The sequence below is a fragment of the Nannospalax galili genome, unplaced genomic scaffold, assembly GCF_000622305.1.
Source record: "Nannospalax galili isolate Female #2095 unplaced genomic scaffold, S.galili_v1.0 scaffold603, whole genome shotgun sequence".
NCBI classification, from domain to species: Eukaryota; Metazoa; Chordata; class Mammalia; order Rodentia; family Spalacidae; genus Nannospalax; species Nannospalax galili.
Window position 1 is genome coordinate 645,467 of NW_008351177.1, and position 12,690 is coordinate 658,156.

Here is a 12,690-nt window from a genome sequence, read left to right on the forward strand (position 1 = left end):
TATGCAAGTGGGTCTGGGCTGTGCAAGAAATGCGGCTGAGCAAGCCAGTTAGCAGTGCTCCTCTATGGTCTCAGCTACGGTTCCTGCCTCCGGGTTCCTGTCTTGAGTTCCTGTCCTGATTTCCCCTCAGTGATTGGCCGTATTCTGGAAATATATAATGAAACAAACCCTCTCTTCCCCAAGTTGCTTTCGACCATGGTGTTTATCACAGCAACACAGAGGCAAACTAGGACACCCTCCAGGCCCTCAGTACCCAAAAGCTGTCCCATTCCCACATACATTTTCAGACACTGAGTGGATGTGACCTTGAGCATTTAAAAAATGGCATTCCATGTTTGGAGGTGTTGCTCAGCATACAGGGTAACCTGTTATGTGCAAAGCCTTGGGTTTTCAGTGCCTAGTACTGCCAATTAATTAATCTGCTAATCAATTAGTAAGTTGATGAATAAATCAGATGAATAAATCAATGAACAAACAAAAATAGAAATAAAAAATCCTCGGAGCTGGAGAGCTGTCTAAGTGTTTAAGAACACAGGATGCTTTAGGTTCCCGGTACCTACATAGAGGCTAACAACTGTCCATTCCTCCAGTTTCAGGGGATCTGACACCCTCTTCTAGCCGCCACAGGCATTGCATGCACAGGTTCACTTCCAAAGATGAAGGCAAACACTCATACACATTAAATAAAAATACAAATAAAGAAATGAAAAATGTTTCTGCTTTCCAACGCAGTGCTCTATGGTGTAATGGCCTCGGCCAGTGTGTAGTCTACATGTACAGTCTTTCAAACACCTGATAAGTTTGGGTTTGTTCCACTGGCCAGATTCAGATTGAGACTTAATCGTCTCTTGACTGATGTCTCCTTCTGTGTGTTCATTGTTTGTCTTCTTTCCAACTTGAAGAGTAAAGTGCAATAAAACGTCTCAGCAAAACAAGTCAAATAGCAAATGCAAACACCTGGGTATTCTCTGTGCCTCTGTCTTCAGGGTGACTTGCATTGTCTTAGTGGAGGCCTCACAGAGGCCAGGAGGATTGTTAAGACAGCTTTACAGAGGGAGCTTCCTTTATATAAGGAGAAAATCAGATGCATCTCACCCCCATGTGAACACAAGACCAAGAGCAGTGGTGTTCTCAGCTCTGGGAGTAAGAGTCTTTGTTACTGTTGATGAATAGAATCTTCCTGCAGAGGAGGTTTGGAGGCTGCAAATCCTGCTGGAAGTAATTTGTGTGACTGGATAAAGATTTAGTTTTGAAGCAAATAATTCTGAGAACTATTGGAAAATAATACCAAACCTGCAGTAAAACAGCCTCCTCTAATTACGATGTATATAAGCAAAAAAAAAAAAAAAAGATAAGAAGTAAAGATCTCAGAACTTATATGGAAGAAATGGTACCCATAGGATTGTGGAGACAAAATCCTGAGCCATAATAGGTAAGCGTTCTCATCATTTGCCAGTGAAGGGGCATGGGGCCTCATTGATCACTGATATTGTGTATCAAGGCAGTCAAACTGGGATGGATGCTTGGCACCCCTCCCTTGCTTTCTCCAATTCCAGCTCAGGCTGTTCTCAAACCTCAACAGCTTATACTCACTACACTTTGACATACAGCTTGAGGTGTTCTGTAGCTGTTTCTTCTAGATCATGTATGATCTTAGCCATCTCGAATCAGAGCACCTGAGATCACCAACACTGGACTCCCTGGAGATCAAGCTACAGGAAGGGGAAGGAAGGTGATGGTATTGAGTCACCCATGCTCATGTGGGTCACACTAATAAACTCCTGTTTCACCAAACTGGATGTGGATGGAATCCTTTCTTTGGTCTGTCAATTCTCTGTGCTCTATCAGTGAAAGATATGTCTTTGTGCCTCTCCAAGAAAAGTCATGCAACCGTAGAACAGTTTCACACACATATACAGAAGGTTATGTTTAAGAAAAAAATGTAAAGCTCAGAGGTTCTAAGTCTAGAATTAGAACTCATTGTGACTTATTCATAATAATGGTGGCTGTAGCTTCTGGGAGACCTTAGCTGTTGAGTTTCTGATCTCCAAAGGAAGAGTCTTTTCAAAGGTAGCCCACCCCATTTTGGAGGTATATATGTCTCTATGAACCATGGATAGTATCATCTTATCCTGCATTTGAAAAATTTCCCAAGCTGCAGGTTGCCTATTAACTCTTCCATTCAAGGTCAGGCAAGCCAGGATCATGGTGAATTTCTCAGAATTCCCCACCCTGGCTTGTATTTTATCCTGTGTCCTTTTTTCTTATCGACATCTCTCTTAGCTGAGATTATAATATACCAATATCCATCTCTCCATATCCAAATTCCATCTCTCCAACATGGTGCAGGACAAAAGCCTCACAGAATCAACAGCTGGAATCCCCACTTTCTTCTCCAAATTCCTACTTTTATGTTATTTTTCAGATGAACACTGTGGCTAATTTGTTTTTAGTTCTTTAAACAGCAGCATAATTTATTCTAAAAATTCACAAACTTCTTAAAGATAGGGACTCTGTGAATTGTGGCCCAAGGTCTTGAAATCAGTGAGGATGCAGTAAGAGCATGCTAAGCAAATTAGTGCATAAATCACTCTGGTTGCATTTGACACTCACATAGAGGAATGAAGACTCATAAAAGACAACTGTATTCAGGCCATTTATATCTATGTAACTATATATTAATTGATCTGAATATAGAGATCAAGTCTTTAAAAATTATGAATTCAAAACAATAATCAGAAAGAGGCATGATGGCAGGTCCTCCCATGTTCACAATTCATGGATGATACCAAGTAATAGCGAACACAGCAACAAATGCCAAAAAGTGTCAGAAGTGGGGTTGTAAAGATTAGAGAATAACTTCAGGTGTCATTCCTCCCCTCACACCTTATTTGAAATAGCCTCAAATTTTGGATTATAAATGAGGTGCCTTTGATACAAGTGCTTGGTAACAGGTGAAGGGTGGAGTATGAACTCCACAGTGTGTCTCTGTATATGGAACATGGGATAAGAGGATGGAGGGTACATGGGTCCATCACTGTTTGGCTACTGTCACAATTTCATTTTGAGACACATTGTTTCTGCTAAAATTAAAGCAAGAACTAATCAGTTAACCAGCCTCACAGGAGGTTCCGTTGAAGTGAAACTTGGTGTTTGGGTAATCTGAATCTATGTTTCTGGCCTTGGTCACTCAAATTTGGCTCCAGAATAAACTCTTATTCCTTTAAAAAAAAACAAATACCTAATCTGTGTTCTTTATAGTTTTCTGATATATTTTTAACTTTCCCTTCATAAAATTAGTCTTTTGATCTATTCTGTGAATGAAAGGTAATTCGGCAAAACTATGAAAAATATGGCTTCCTTTTGGAAGATCTTAATATTAGGTAATAAAATATGCTCCATAAACCACATAGCTTTTTATACCTTAGTTGACCCTGGGGGATGGAGAGATGGCTCAGAGGTTAAGAGCACTGATTGCTCTTGCAGAGGACCTGGGTTCAATTCCCAGGACCCACATGGCAACACTGAACTGTCCTTAATTCCAGTTCCAGGGGAATCCAAAGTCCTCTTCTAACCTCCATGGCATTGCATGACATGGGTGCACTCACATACATGCAGACAATACACTCATACACATAAAATAAAAATAATAAAATATTTTTTAAAATATTAGTTGACCTTTATTAACCTTGTCTCTCTAAAATTGCCCTTAGATCATCCTCTTTCAAATAAAAATAATAAGCAACACTAGGAAAAGAATGTTCTGGGCTAAGCAGATGGCTCAGTGATAAAGTGCTTGCCTCACAGGCATGATGACCTGAGTTTGGATCCCCAAAACCCACATACATCTGGATGTGGAAGCAATATCAGCACCAATTGGGATGTGGAGATTCCCTAGAAACTATCGGGCCACCCACCTGGGCATGCTCACCCAGGGTTAAGAGGTCCTGACTCAGTCGAGGCCTAAGGTGAAAGCTAACACATGAGGCTGTCCTTTAATCTCCACTCACATGCTATGGAATAGATATGGCTGTGCATACACACACACACACACACACACACACACACACACACACATAGATTTAAAAAAATGTTTCAAGGAAAATATTTTAGGAAATAAGATACTTATATTCATATAAACTATTAATATATAAAAGTGAGGCATTTCCAAGATTTAATTTGGGCTTATAAATGATTAAGGTTCCTTTGAAATAAGTGCTGGGGAACAGGTGAAGGAATGAGTTCCAACCGTGTCCACAGAGTGCCTGTGTGTATGAAGCACAGAGAATGGGAGGATGGCATGACCAGGGCCCTTGGCAATTTAACTGCTGTTATGTACTTGGTTTAATCTTTAAATCATTCTTTAAAGACTTTTTTTTACATAAAAGCATCACATTTCTAATGGTGATTTACAGTTCTATCTCAGTCTTCCGACTATATTCATAATTAATTGTGTAACTTTGTTTCCACAACGCTGGACAGTATTCTCTCCTGACCCTCCTCATAACCTGCAGGAGTATATTAATAATAGCCTGCTGCTAAACTAGTTAGAACATTTAGTTCCAACTAGCAAATCAAAGCAAAGTAAAAATCCCTAAGAATAAAGCTAAGTACTTTAAATATATCTGTACTCTTGTTTTAAATGGTTCAACATAACTAGGATATAACAAACTATGTAATAAAACTTTTCATAACTCACCTGTATACCATTTTACATTCACAGAGAGGTATAGAAGATCACTAGAGGTAACTATAGCTATTTATTGATGTATTCACTTTCCTAAGTATCCATATATTAGCATCTCTACATATAAACTGAATGGCCTGTCATTAAAATGTGACTATAATATTATTAACCAACCTGAAAACACTAAATGTTCTCTTGACAACAAATTCTGAAAATGCTTCATTTATAAAACCATCATCTTACATAGATACTTCAAATATTCTAATGCATGAAAATGGTATGAATGACATAGTATTTAGACTAAGACCAGATATAAATATTTATTGAAAGTAGGAAGAATGACGGCTTGGCATAAAACAGCATTTATAGGAACTCATACAATAAAAATAAATATCTAAATGTATAAGGCCTAGCTTACCAGTAGCATGAGGAATATTTTAAATCCATAGAGACAGAAAGGCTTAGCAATTCCAAATATCATTAAAGAAAAGTCTAGGGGTTGGAGAGATGGCTCAGTGGTTAAGAGCACTGGCTGCATTTGCAGAGGACCAGGGTTGGTTCCCAGCACCCACATGGTAGCTAACAACTGTTTATAACTCTAGTTCCAAGGGATCTGAAACCTTCTTCTGGTCTCATGGGCACTTCAGGCACAGATGCACTTACCCCAGATGCAGGAAAAGCACTCATATAAAATAAAGATAAAATTTTGTAAAGACCAAAATTTCCAGAACATAAAAGAAGAAAGGTAAGCATTTCAACTATCTTTGCAGCACTGGGCTTTACAGTCACTGTCAAGTCTGAGGGCTAAACAGAGAATGAATTCATTTGAAAAGTAAATCAAAGCCCATGAAATGGCTCATTGGATAAAGGAGCTTGCATCAAACCTGATGACCTGAGTTCCATCCACCACATGGTGATAGGAGAAAACTGACTCCTGCAAATTGTCCTCTGACCTCCACACATGAACCCTGGGATGTGTGTGTGGAGAGAGAGAGAGAGAGAGAGAGAGAGAGAGAGAGAGAGAAGAAGAGGAGAGAGGAATTAATTAACTAAATAAATAAATGAATGCAATTAAAAAATGAATCCATATTGGTCAATGTCCTTCTACCATTAGGGAAGATCTTACTTGGGCAAATGGGCTCCCCTTCCCAGTGTGGCTGTTGGTTGAATGGCTCGGTAAGAGGTAAAAGATGGGCCATTCTTTTTTATAACACTTTTTCATGGTCAGTGATTAGTTTTGATGAGAAGTAAGTAGACCCAGATACAGAAAAATGAAACAGACTTCACAAGGAATAGAGTTAATTAGTATTCAACAAAAGCTCTGTTTGAAAGGAAAAAGAAAACTATACACTGAGAGAAATGTTAATCTGTTAAATAGGGTTTTTAAGAGCTTAACTCTAACCACAGCTAAACAACATGAAAGTGGAAAATTTAATGCAGAGAATGTGATAAAATGAAAATCAATGGTAATTTCCCAGGTACCACGTACATAACTCTTTCATTTGTAGTCAGGAAACACAAAATATGAAACCATTATTGTGCTGTGATACTAAAATGAAAGTTATGAGGTTTTATTCCCAAAATAAGCATCTTTCCAAGTGCTAATCCCCAGAGTCCAGCGTTCTATTATTTGTTAAATGTTGTCCTGACTCAATTTTAACTGCAGGCTCTGTAGGGAATTAAATACTGTGGGATTAGATAACCACAGGCTTCTTAGAGCTCCCTTTGACTATATTCAAGGTCTTTGTGATTAAATCATTTCTATATTTATGTTATTTATTTATTTATTTATTTTAGTTTTTAGGACATGTGTTAGCACCTTTGAGTTTCTGGCACACTGTTAAAAGAGAGTGGTACTTTGGATTCATGGTCTAATGCAACTGGAGAAATTAGACTTTACCTCTTCCAATTTACCTGTAAACAAAGGTATCTTCCAGGTACATGGGTAAACTCCAGTGAAGGCAGAATTGGCTAGAAACAGGGTGTGCTTTAATAACAACACGTACATTGTCCTAGTAAGTATGATACAGCTGTATGCAAATATTTCTATAATTAAAAGCAATGTATACACTTCAAAAACATAACCTCAATGAATGAATGACATGGATGTCATCTAATTTTCAGGACAGTCATATATCATACTGGGAGGCTGCTATTACTGGTGAAGTGTTTGTTTCTAACATCTCTCCATGAGATGGAATTCAATTCAAAATGCCTGTAACCACTTTTCCATGCAGCATTCATGAGATAATGCTCAGAAAGGACAAAAGAGACACTAATAAAACACATATTGATGCTGAGTGCTCAGCTATAAATGGAATGTCTGCATCATCTCCTCCAAGGCACTCAGAACATTCCAGAAGAGGGCACAGAAAGAATGCAAGATCTGTAGGAAAGGTGGTGTGTTGTGGCACACTATCTTCCAGGTGTGATATGGTGTGGTACTCTTGAGCTCACCAAATCTGTGATTACCTGGAGAAGACCTGCCCAAGATGAGGCCCTGCCCCTCTCTGAGGGTTTATAGAAAGTTAATGGTGGATGGGAGATGGAGAGACTTTTCCCCTCTGGGTAACCACTGGTAACTGCCCATGCTCTTGTAAACAACCTCTCACCCTTGCTCCTGTAAGCAGTCCTACTGAAACTCCTTGATTCATTAAATATGAGGGCATGAAAGTAGAATGGGGGTTGTTGGGAAGAAGGAGGTGACAAGAGAGGCTAATGGAGTCTGAATATTATCAAAATATACTACGTGTGTGTGTGTGTGTGTGTGTCAAAGTGAAGCCCATTATCATGTACATTAATATCTTCTAATAAAAACATTAAGTACATGTTTAAATAAATATATAACACATACTGAAAGAGACTGAAAGAAACTGGTGGTAAAAACATGACCTTTCTCCATAAGGTCAGATAGCTTTTATTTCGATTAAACACTACAATACCATATATATCCATTTAAAAAAGAAAACTCTATAATGTATATAAATTATTCCTTCCATTCCTTAACTCTCTTCTTTTCCATTACAGCTTTGGTACAGTGTGATTTAGTATATATATTTTTAAATACTTTTAGCATCACAAACTCAACACAAAGTACAAAACTAATCCAAATCAGGGATATTGTAATCTACACAGTGGTATTCAGTGGTAGGAGAAAATCTTACCTTGATGAATTCATGTCACTAGCTAAGCTAAAAAGGCATACCTAGCAGACATGACAGAAATATGCACCATTAACCAGCTAATGTGTGTATTAGTCTTTGATTAGTTTTTACAGAACACCAGCAGCAATCACTTGAGTGTTGAGTGAATATGGAAGTCCTCAGCCAGTTGTCCACTCTCTTTCCTTGAAGGCCATGAGTAACATCTGATGAAGTGGATCACAGGCAGTCTCGGCTCTCAGAACTTGACCTGCCAACCAGCATTGCTCATGCTTGCACAATTTGTCCTGCAGCTAGCCGACATCACCGGAACTGTGCTGGAGGGGCAATGTGGACCTATCAGCCTTAGGCTGTTCTGAGGGGTTGGAGGCGTGATGTTACAGTACACAGGCATTCCGGTGGCTGGGAGCGACCCTTGGCCTGCCTGGTTGGGCAGCATGATAGGCGGTTGGTACGTCTGCTGGGGCACTCCTTGAGAACCTTGTGTCATTGGCACCTGTGCAAGACAGAAGCAAAACTCTATGTGAAGAGGCTGTCTTGAAGTGTTCAGTGAAGGATGTGGTGTCAGGAAAATCAAGTGTTTGAGTCGGACCTGCAGGTCACCAATTCCATATCCACCATTCCATAGCTATTTCACTTGGGAAAATAACTTAGCCTGTTTAACTGTTTGATGCTGTGACATGTTTTCATGGCCTACAAATACATTTGGTTGCATTCAGAGTTGTGTTTGGATGGAAGCAGCCCATGGACCACAGGTTGCAGATGCCCGGAGACCATTTGGATAAAGACAACTTTGTCAAAGAACCACTGGAAGTATGCAGGGACAGTGCCCAGCACGCAGCAGATGCTTGGAAGTCTCAACTATAAGTCTCTTCACTCCCCTGCCCTCCCTCCCCTCCTCATCTCTCCTCTCCCCATTCCCCTCCCTTCATTTCCTCCCCTCCTCCTCTCTTCTGTTTTCTTCTCTTTTGCCTCTTCTTCCATCCTTTCCCCTCCCTTACCCTTCCCTCTTCTCCATCTCCCCCTTCCCACCATCACCCCAGAACAACATCTAGACAGACCTCTAGCTTTCTTTCAGCGTAGAAAGCCATGCCCCATTCCAGTTCCATGGAAAGTAGCTTGAAGCCTTCTCTAATAAGGAGAGGTTTTGTCTAGGGTAGGATGGCTGAGCAGGGCTTCTTTAAGGCTAGTGTACTGGGTACAGCCAAAGATAATGACTAAACAATTTCACTAACTTCATTTCTACTTCTGGGATATTTCAGGATATAAATCACATAAAAACATGGGCAACAGTTTTCAAAAACTCAAATTTGTTTAGTCTAGAGAATGGAGTTGCTTGTCCACATAAGTGCCCTTTAAATGAAGGAGAGACCATTTTAAAATCTCTAATAACTTCAGATTATGGTGGAATGAAGTTTACTTGGGTGGGTACAAAAATGACTGGAAAATTTTCATGAGGCTTTTCTATCAATAAGTGTAATTTTAACAAAATGTCCAATGGTCTTCATGGATAGAATATCAATGAATTTTCTTTCATGAATAGAAAGTTTATATGGAGACAAATTCAGCAGGGCATTCAAAATCCATAGCATTTATAAAGGCATCTGAATTCCATTTTCTACTTTTCGTTTATAATCTTCATTCAAAGTCAAGTAACCAGGATGGTTTGGTTAAGCCTCCCTACTACCTGCCCAACACAGGAACGTTCTTCAGTTTCTATTTTGGAGGTTATGAGCCTGTTACCCAGAGTTTTCCCAGCTGTTGACAAGCACCTGATAAGAAGACATGGTTGGGTAGGAGACCATCACGCCCTGTACCGGGGCTCCTTGCTGGCTGTGAGGAGACTGCTGCACTCCCATCAGGCCTTGGAAACCCTGCTGACCAGACAAGACTGGCTGGTAACCTGTGGAGGAAGGAAAAATTGGCCTTTGAGTGGGTTGTGAGAGGACTGTAACAGGAAGAACACCTGGCGTTGCTCAGGGGGAGAGCATTTGTTCCTAAGTGAGCTTCAGACATCTCAGTCTCCATGGTGTGAGTAGGTTATCCAGATGTTTGTTTCCTAAGAATGCACTCAAAACATTCTAAGTACGGACAAGATTAGGACTTCAAAAAATATCTGCTGACATTTCTACCGTTACATAGATTGTTCCAACGAAAACCTTCTGATATTTCCATTGTTACAAAGAACAGTTCAATGGAAACCCTCTGACATCTCTGTTGTTACAGAGAATGGTCCAGTGCAAACTCCTCTGATATTTCCATCCCTATGCATACACATAACAGTGATTCCATCTTGACAACACAGAAACCTTTATTGACATCATAAATTACAGTGTTCACATTTGGCTTTCCCATTGGTCTCAATATTTGTTAAGTATGCAGATTATCAAGGATGTTGTAGATTAAATCTCTGTTCCCTTATTACTGCACCCTCCTGAACTATCTCAAATTGTGCAGAAATGATCAGTATTTGGTATGGGTGGATTCTATTTGGCCATGTCTTAGTGAGCAAAGTGACTCCCTACCCTGAGTAATTAATTATTGAAAAAGTTGATAGCGAAAAAAAAAGTATGTGTTGTGCTTATTCTGTATTTTATTCTATATTATTTTTTTCTGTATATTATTTTATTCTAACCACTGGGTCTAAGAGAACATTCTGATAAAAAAAATTCACTACATAGCCATGCACATGTATAGCATAAAACAATACACTTAATTTATTTTATTTTTATTTTATGTATTTGAGTGTTTTGTCTGCAGGTACGTAAGTGTGCCCATGTCATGCAATACCCATGGAGGTCAGAAGAGGGCATTTGATTTCCTGGAACTGATGTTACAGATGGTTGTTACCCATCATGTGGGTGCTGGGAACTGAGCCTGGGTCCTCTGCAAGAGCAGCCAATGTTTTTAACCACAAGCCATCTCTTCATCCCCAAAGTATACTATTTAAAAAATTATCCTCTTGTATTCTTTTGGGTGAGTCGATTGCTTGGCTTTTTTATTTTTTATTTTATTTTTTTCAAGTGGAGTGGATTTTATTTATTTTTGTTTTTGAAACAAGTGATTTCAGATGCATTGTAAAAGAAGATTGTGAACTGTTCTTATGAATAGGGAAGAAAGTAATGACTTAGGTTAGGATGACATAGTAGTAGATGATCACAGCAGATTCACTTCACACTATCAAATATCAAATAAGGTGTGTCCAGAGCCTATACTGTTCACCATGTTGAACCCTTGAGGATGAACAGAGCTGCCATCTTAAAACAATTCTCTGAGAGAAGAATCTTTAAAACCCTAGATTTTCTTACCATAGACACTGAGCTAAGTTTTACAACCCGATTCTAAAAATAAACAAGAAAACATAATCAACATACATTGTTAGTAAAAGGCATATATTAATTGCTTGTGAAAGTTTTAACTCTATATTGAAAAGATAAAATCATAGTCTTTACAGAAGAAAATACTTTGCTGTTATAAAATATATATTTATTTATACCAGAAATATTACAGAAATGAGTAATAGTCTCTGAGACAGAACACTGGCTCTGGCTCCATTCTCCTAATGGGTTTGAAGTAAGTGGTTGGTATGGAAGACCGGACAGCACGGCAAGCACAGGACAGGCCAGTTGGGAGGTATGGAAAGTGTCAACAATTAGGAGGGGGAGTCAGTGACTATTTTTAACATCACTTTAACCTGTTTGATGTGCTCCCTTTTTCTTAATACATTTGCACACCCTGTTCGTTCTCACTGAGGTTTTTAACTTACTGAGGTATTTTCAATCTTTATAAGGACATCACATATTAGCAATATAATTAGAGGTAATAGCATCCTTCCAGCTTCATTCTCACCACAGTATATGATCAAAGCTTTCCTTTAATATGCCCAGAGGACCATTTGAGTCTCCTAATATCAGCCCAAATGGTTCACGTCTATACCATGTGCAGCCTAAAGGAAAACTCATCAGGACTTGGATTAAGAACTACAACTAAGGCCATACAACTATTAAAATGACTGTTCAAAAGGTCTTAGATTCAGAGGTGCTCACATAAATGTTCTTTTAACATTAATTGCAAAAAAAATGTTTGTTATTGGTCCTCAGTGTCTACATCTTCCTTTCTAATTCGTATATCCAATTGCCATGATATTTGCATCAAACAGGATGGGGGCCACTAGTCTAGTCAGTAAAGTGCTTTCCTTAGAAACATGAGGATCCAGGTTCAGTCACTAGAAAGCATGTAATAAAAACCAATAGCCGGGTTTGGTGGCACATGCTTGTAATCTCAGAGATGGGGAGGCAGATAGGCAGATCCTGAGGCTTAGTGGCCATCTAGGCTAAGTTACTAGGTGAGTTCCAGGCCAGTGAGAGTCCCTGTCCCCCAAAAAGCAGGTGTACAGCACCTGAATAATGACACCCAAGGTTGTCCTCTGATCTCCATCTATACACAATACAGGTGCACCCACATACACAGAAATTTGTATCCCCAAAAGACAGTATAAATCTACTGTATAATTTCGCTATGCCATTATTTTGAACCATATTGAATTTTTGTATGAATTGCTTTGTATATAAGAAAATAATAACTTGATGAGATTATGGGAAAGCTACAGTTACAAGCTAGCATATCTCTTTGACCATTTACTTTTAGAGGAAAGAACAAGCAATGTGAGCTTAAGCATCCAGGTCTTGTAGCTGTGAGTACTATGACAGAGACATATTTCTCCCTGAAAACTGAGAAATGCCCTAATAATATGGATCTAAATAGATCTTTTTTAAAAAAAAAATATTTTATTTATTATTTTTATTTTATGTGTATGTGTGTATTGCCTGCATGTAGGTAAGT

At 38.9% G+C, this 12,690-nt stretch overlaps 1 protein-coding gene across 21 annotated transcripts in view; it reads right to left on the reverse strand.

Moving 5' to 3' along the window:
* Positions 1-6,231: 6,231 nt before the first annotated feature.
* Positions 6,232-12,690, reverse strand: part of Arpp21 (cAMP regulated phosphoprotein 21) — a 186,376-nt gene continuing 179,917 nt past the window's right edge. For 11 of the 21 annotated variants that reach the window (XM_008848203.3, XM_017801971.2, XM_008848197.3 and 8 more), the window contains 2 exons: positions 9,621-9,751; positions 6,502-8,344 (listed from right to left, as the gene is read on the reverse strand). In XM_008848203.3, the coding sequence (XP_008846425.1) occupies positions 8,087-8,344; positions 9,621-9,751 (389 nt within the window). In that variant the 3' untranslated portion in view covers positions 6,502-8,086. Of the gene's footprint in view, positions 8,345-9,620; positions 9,752-12,690 lie in introns of all 21 variants that reach the window. The other 10 variants (XM_008848210.2, XM_029553598.1, XM_008848209.2 and 7 more) reach the window with 6 other exon arrangements.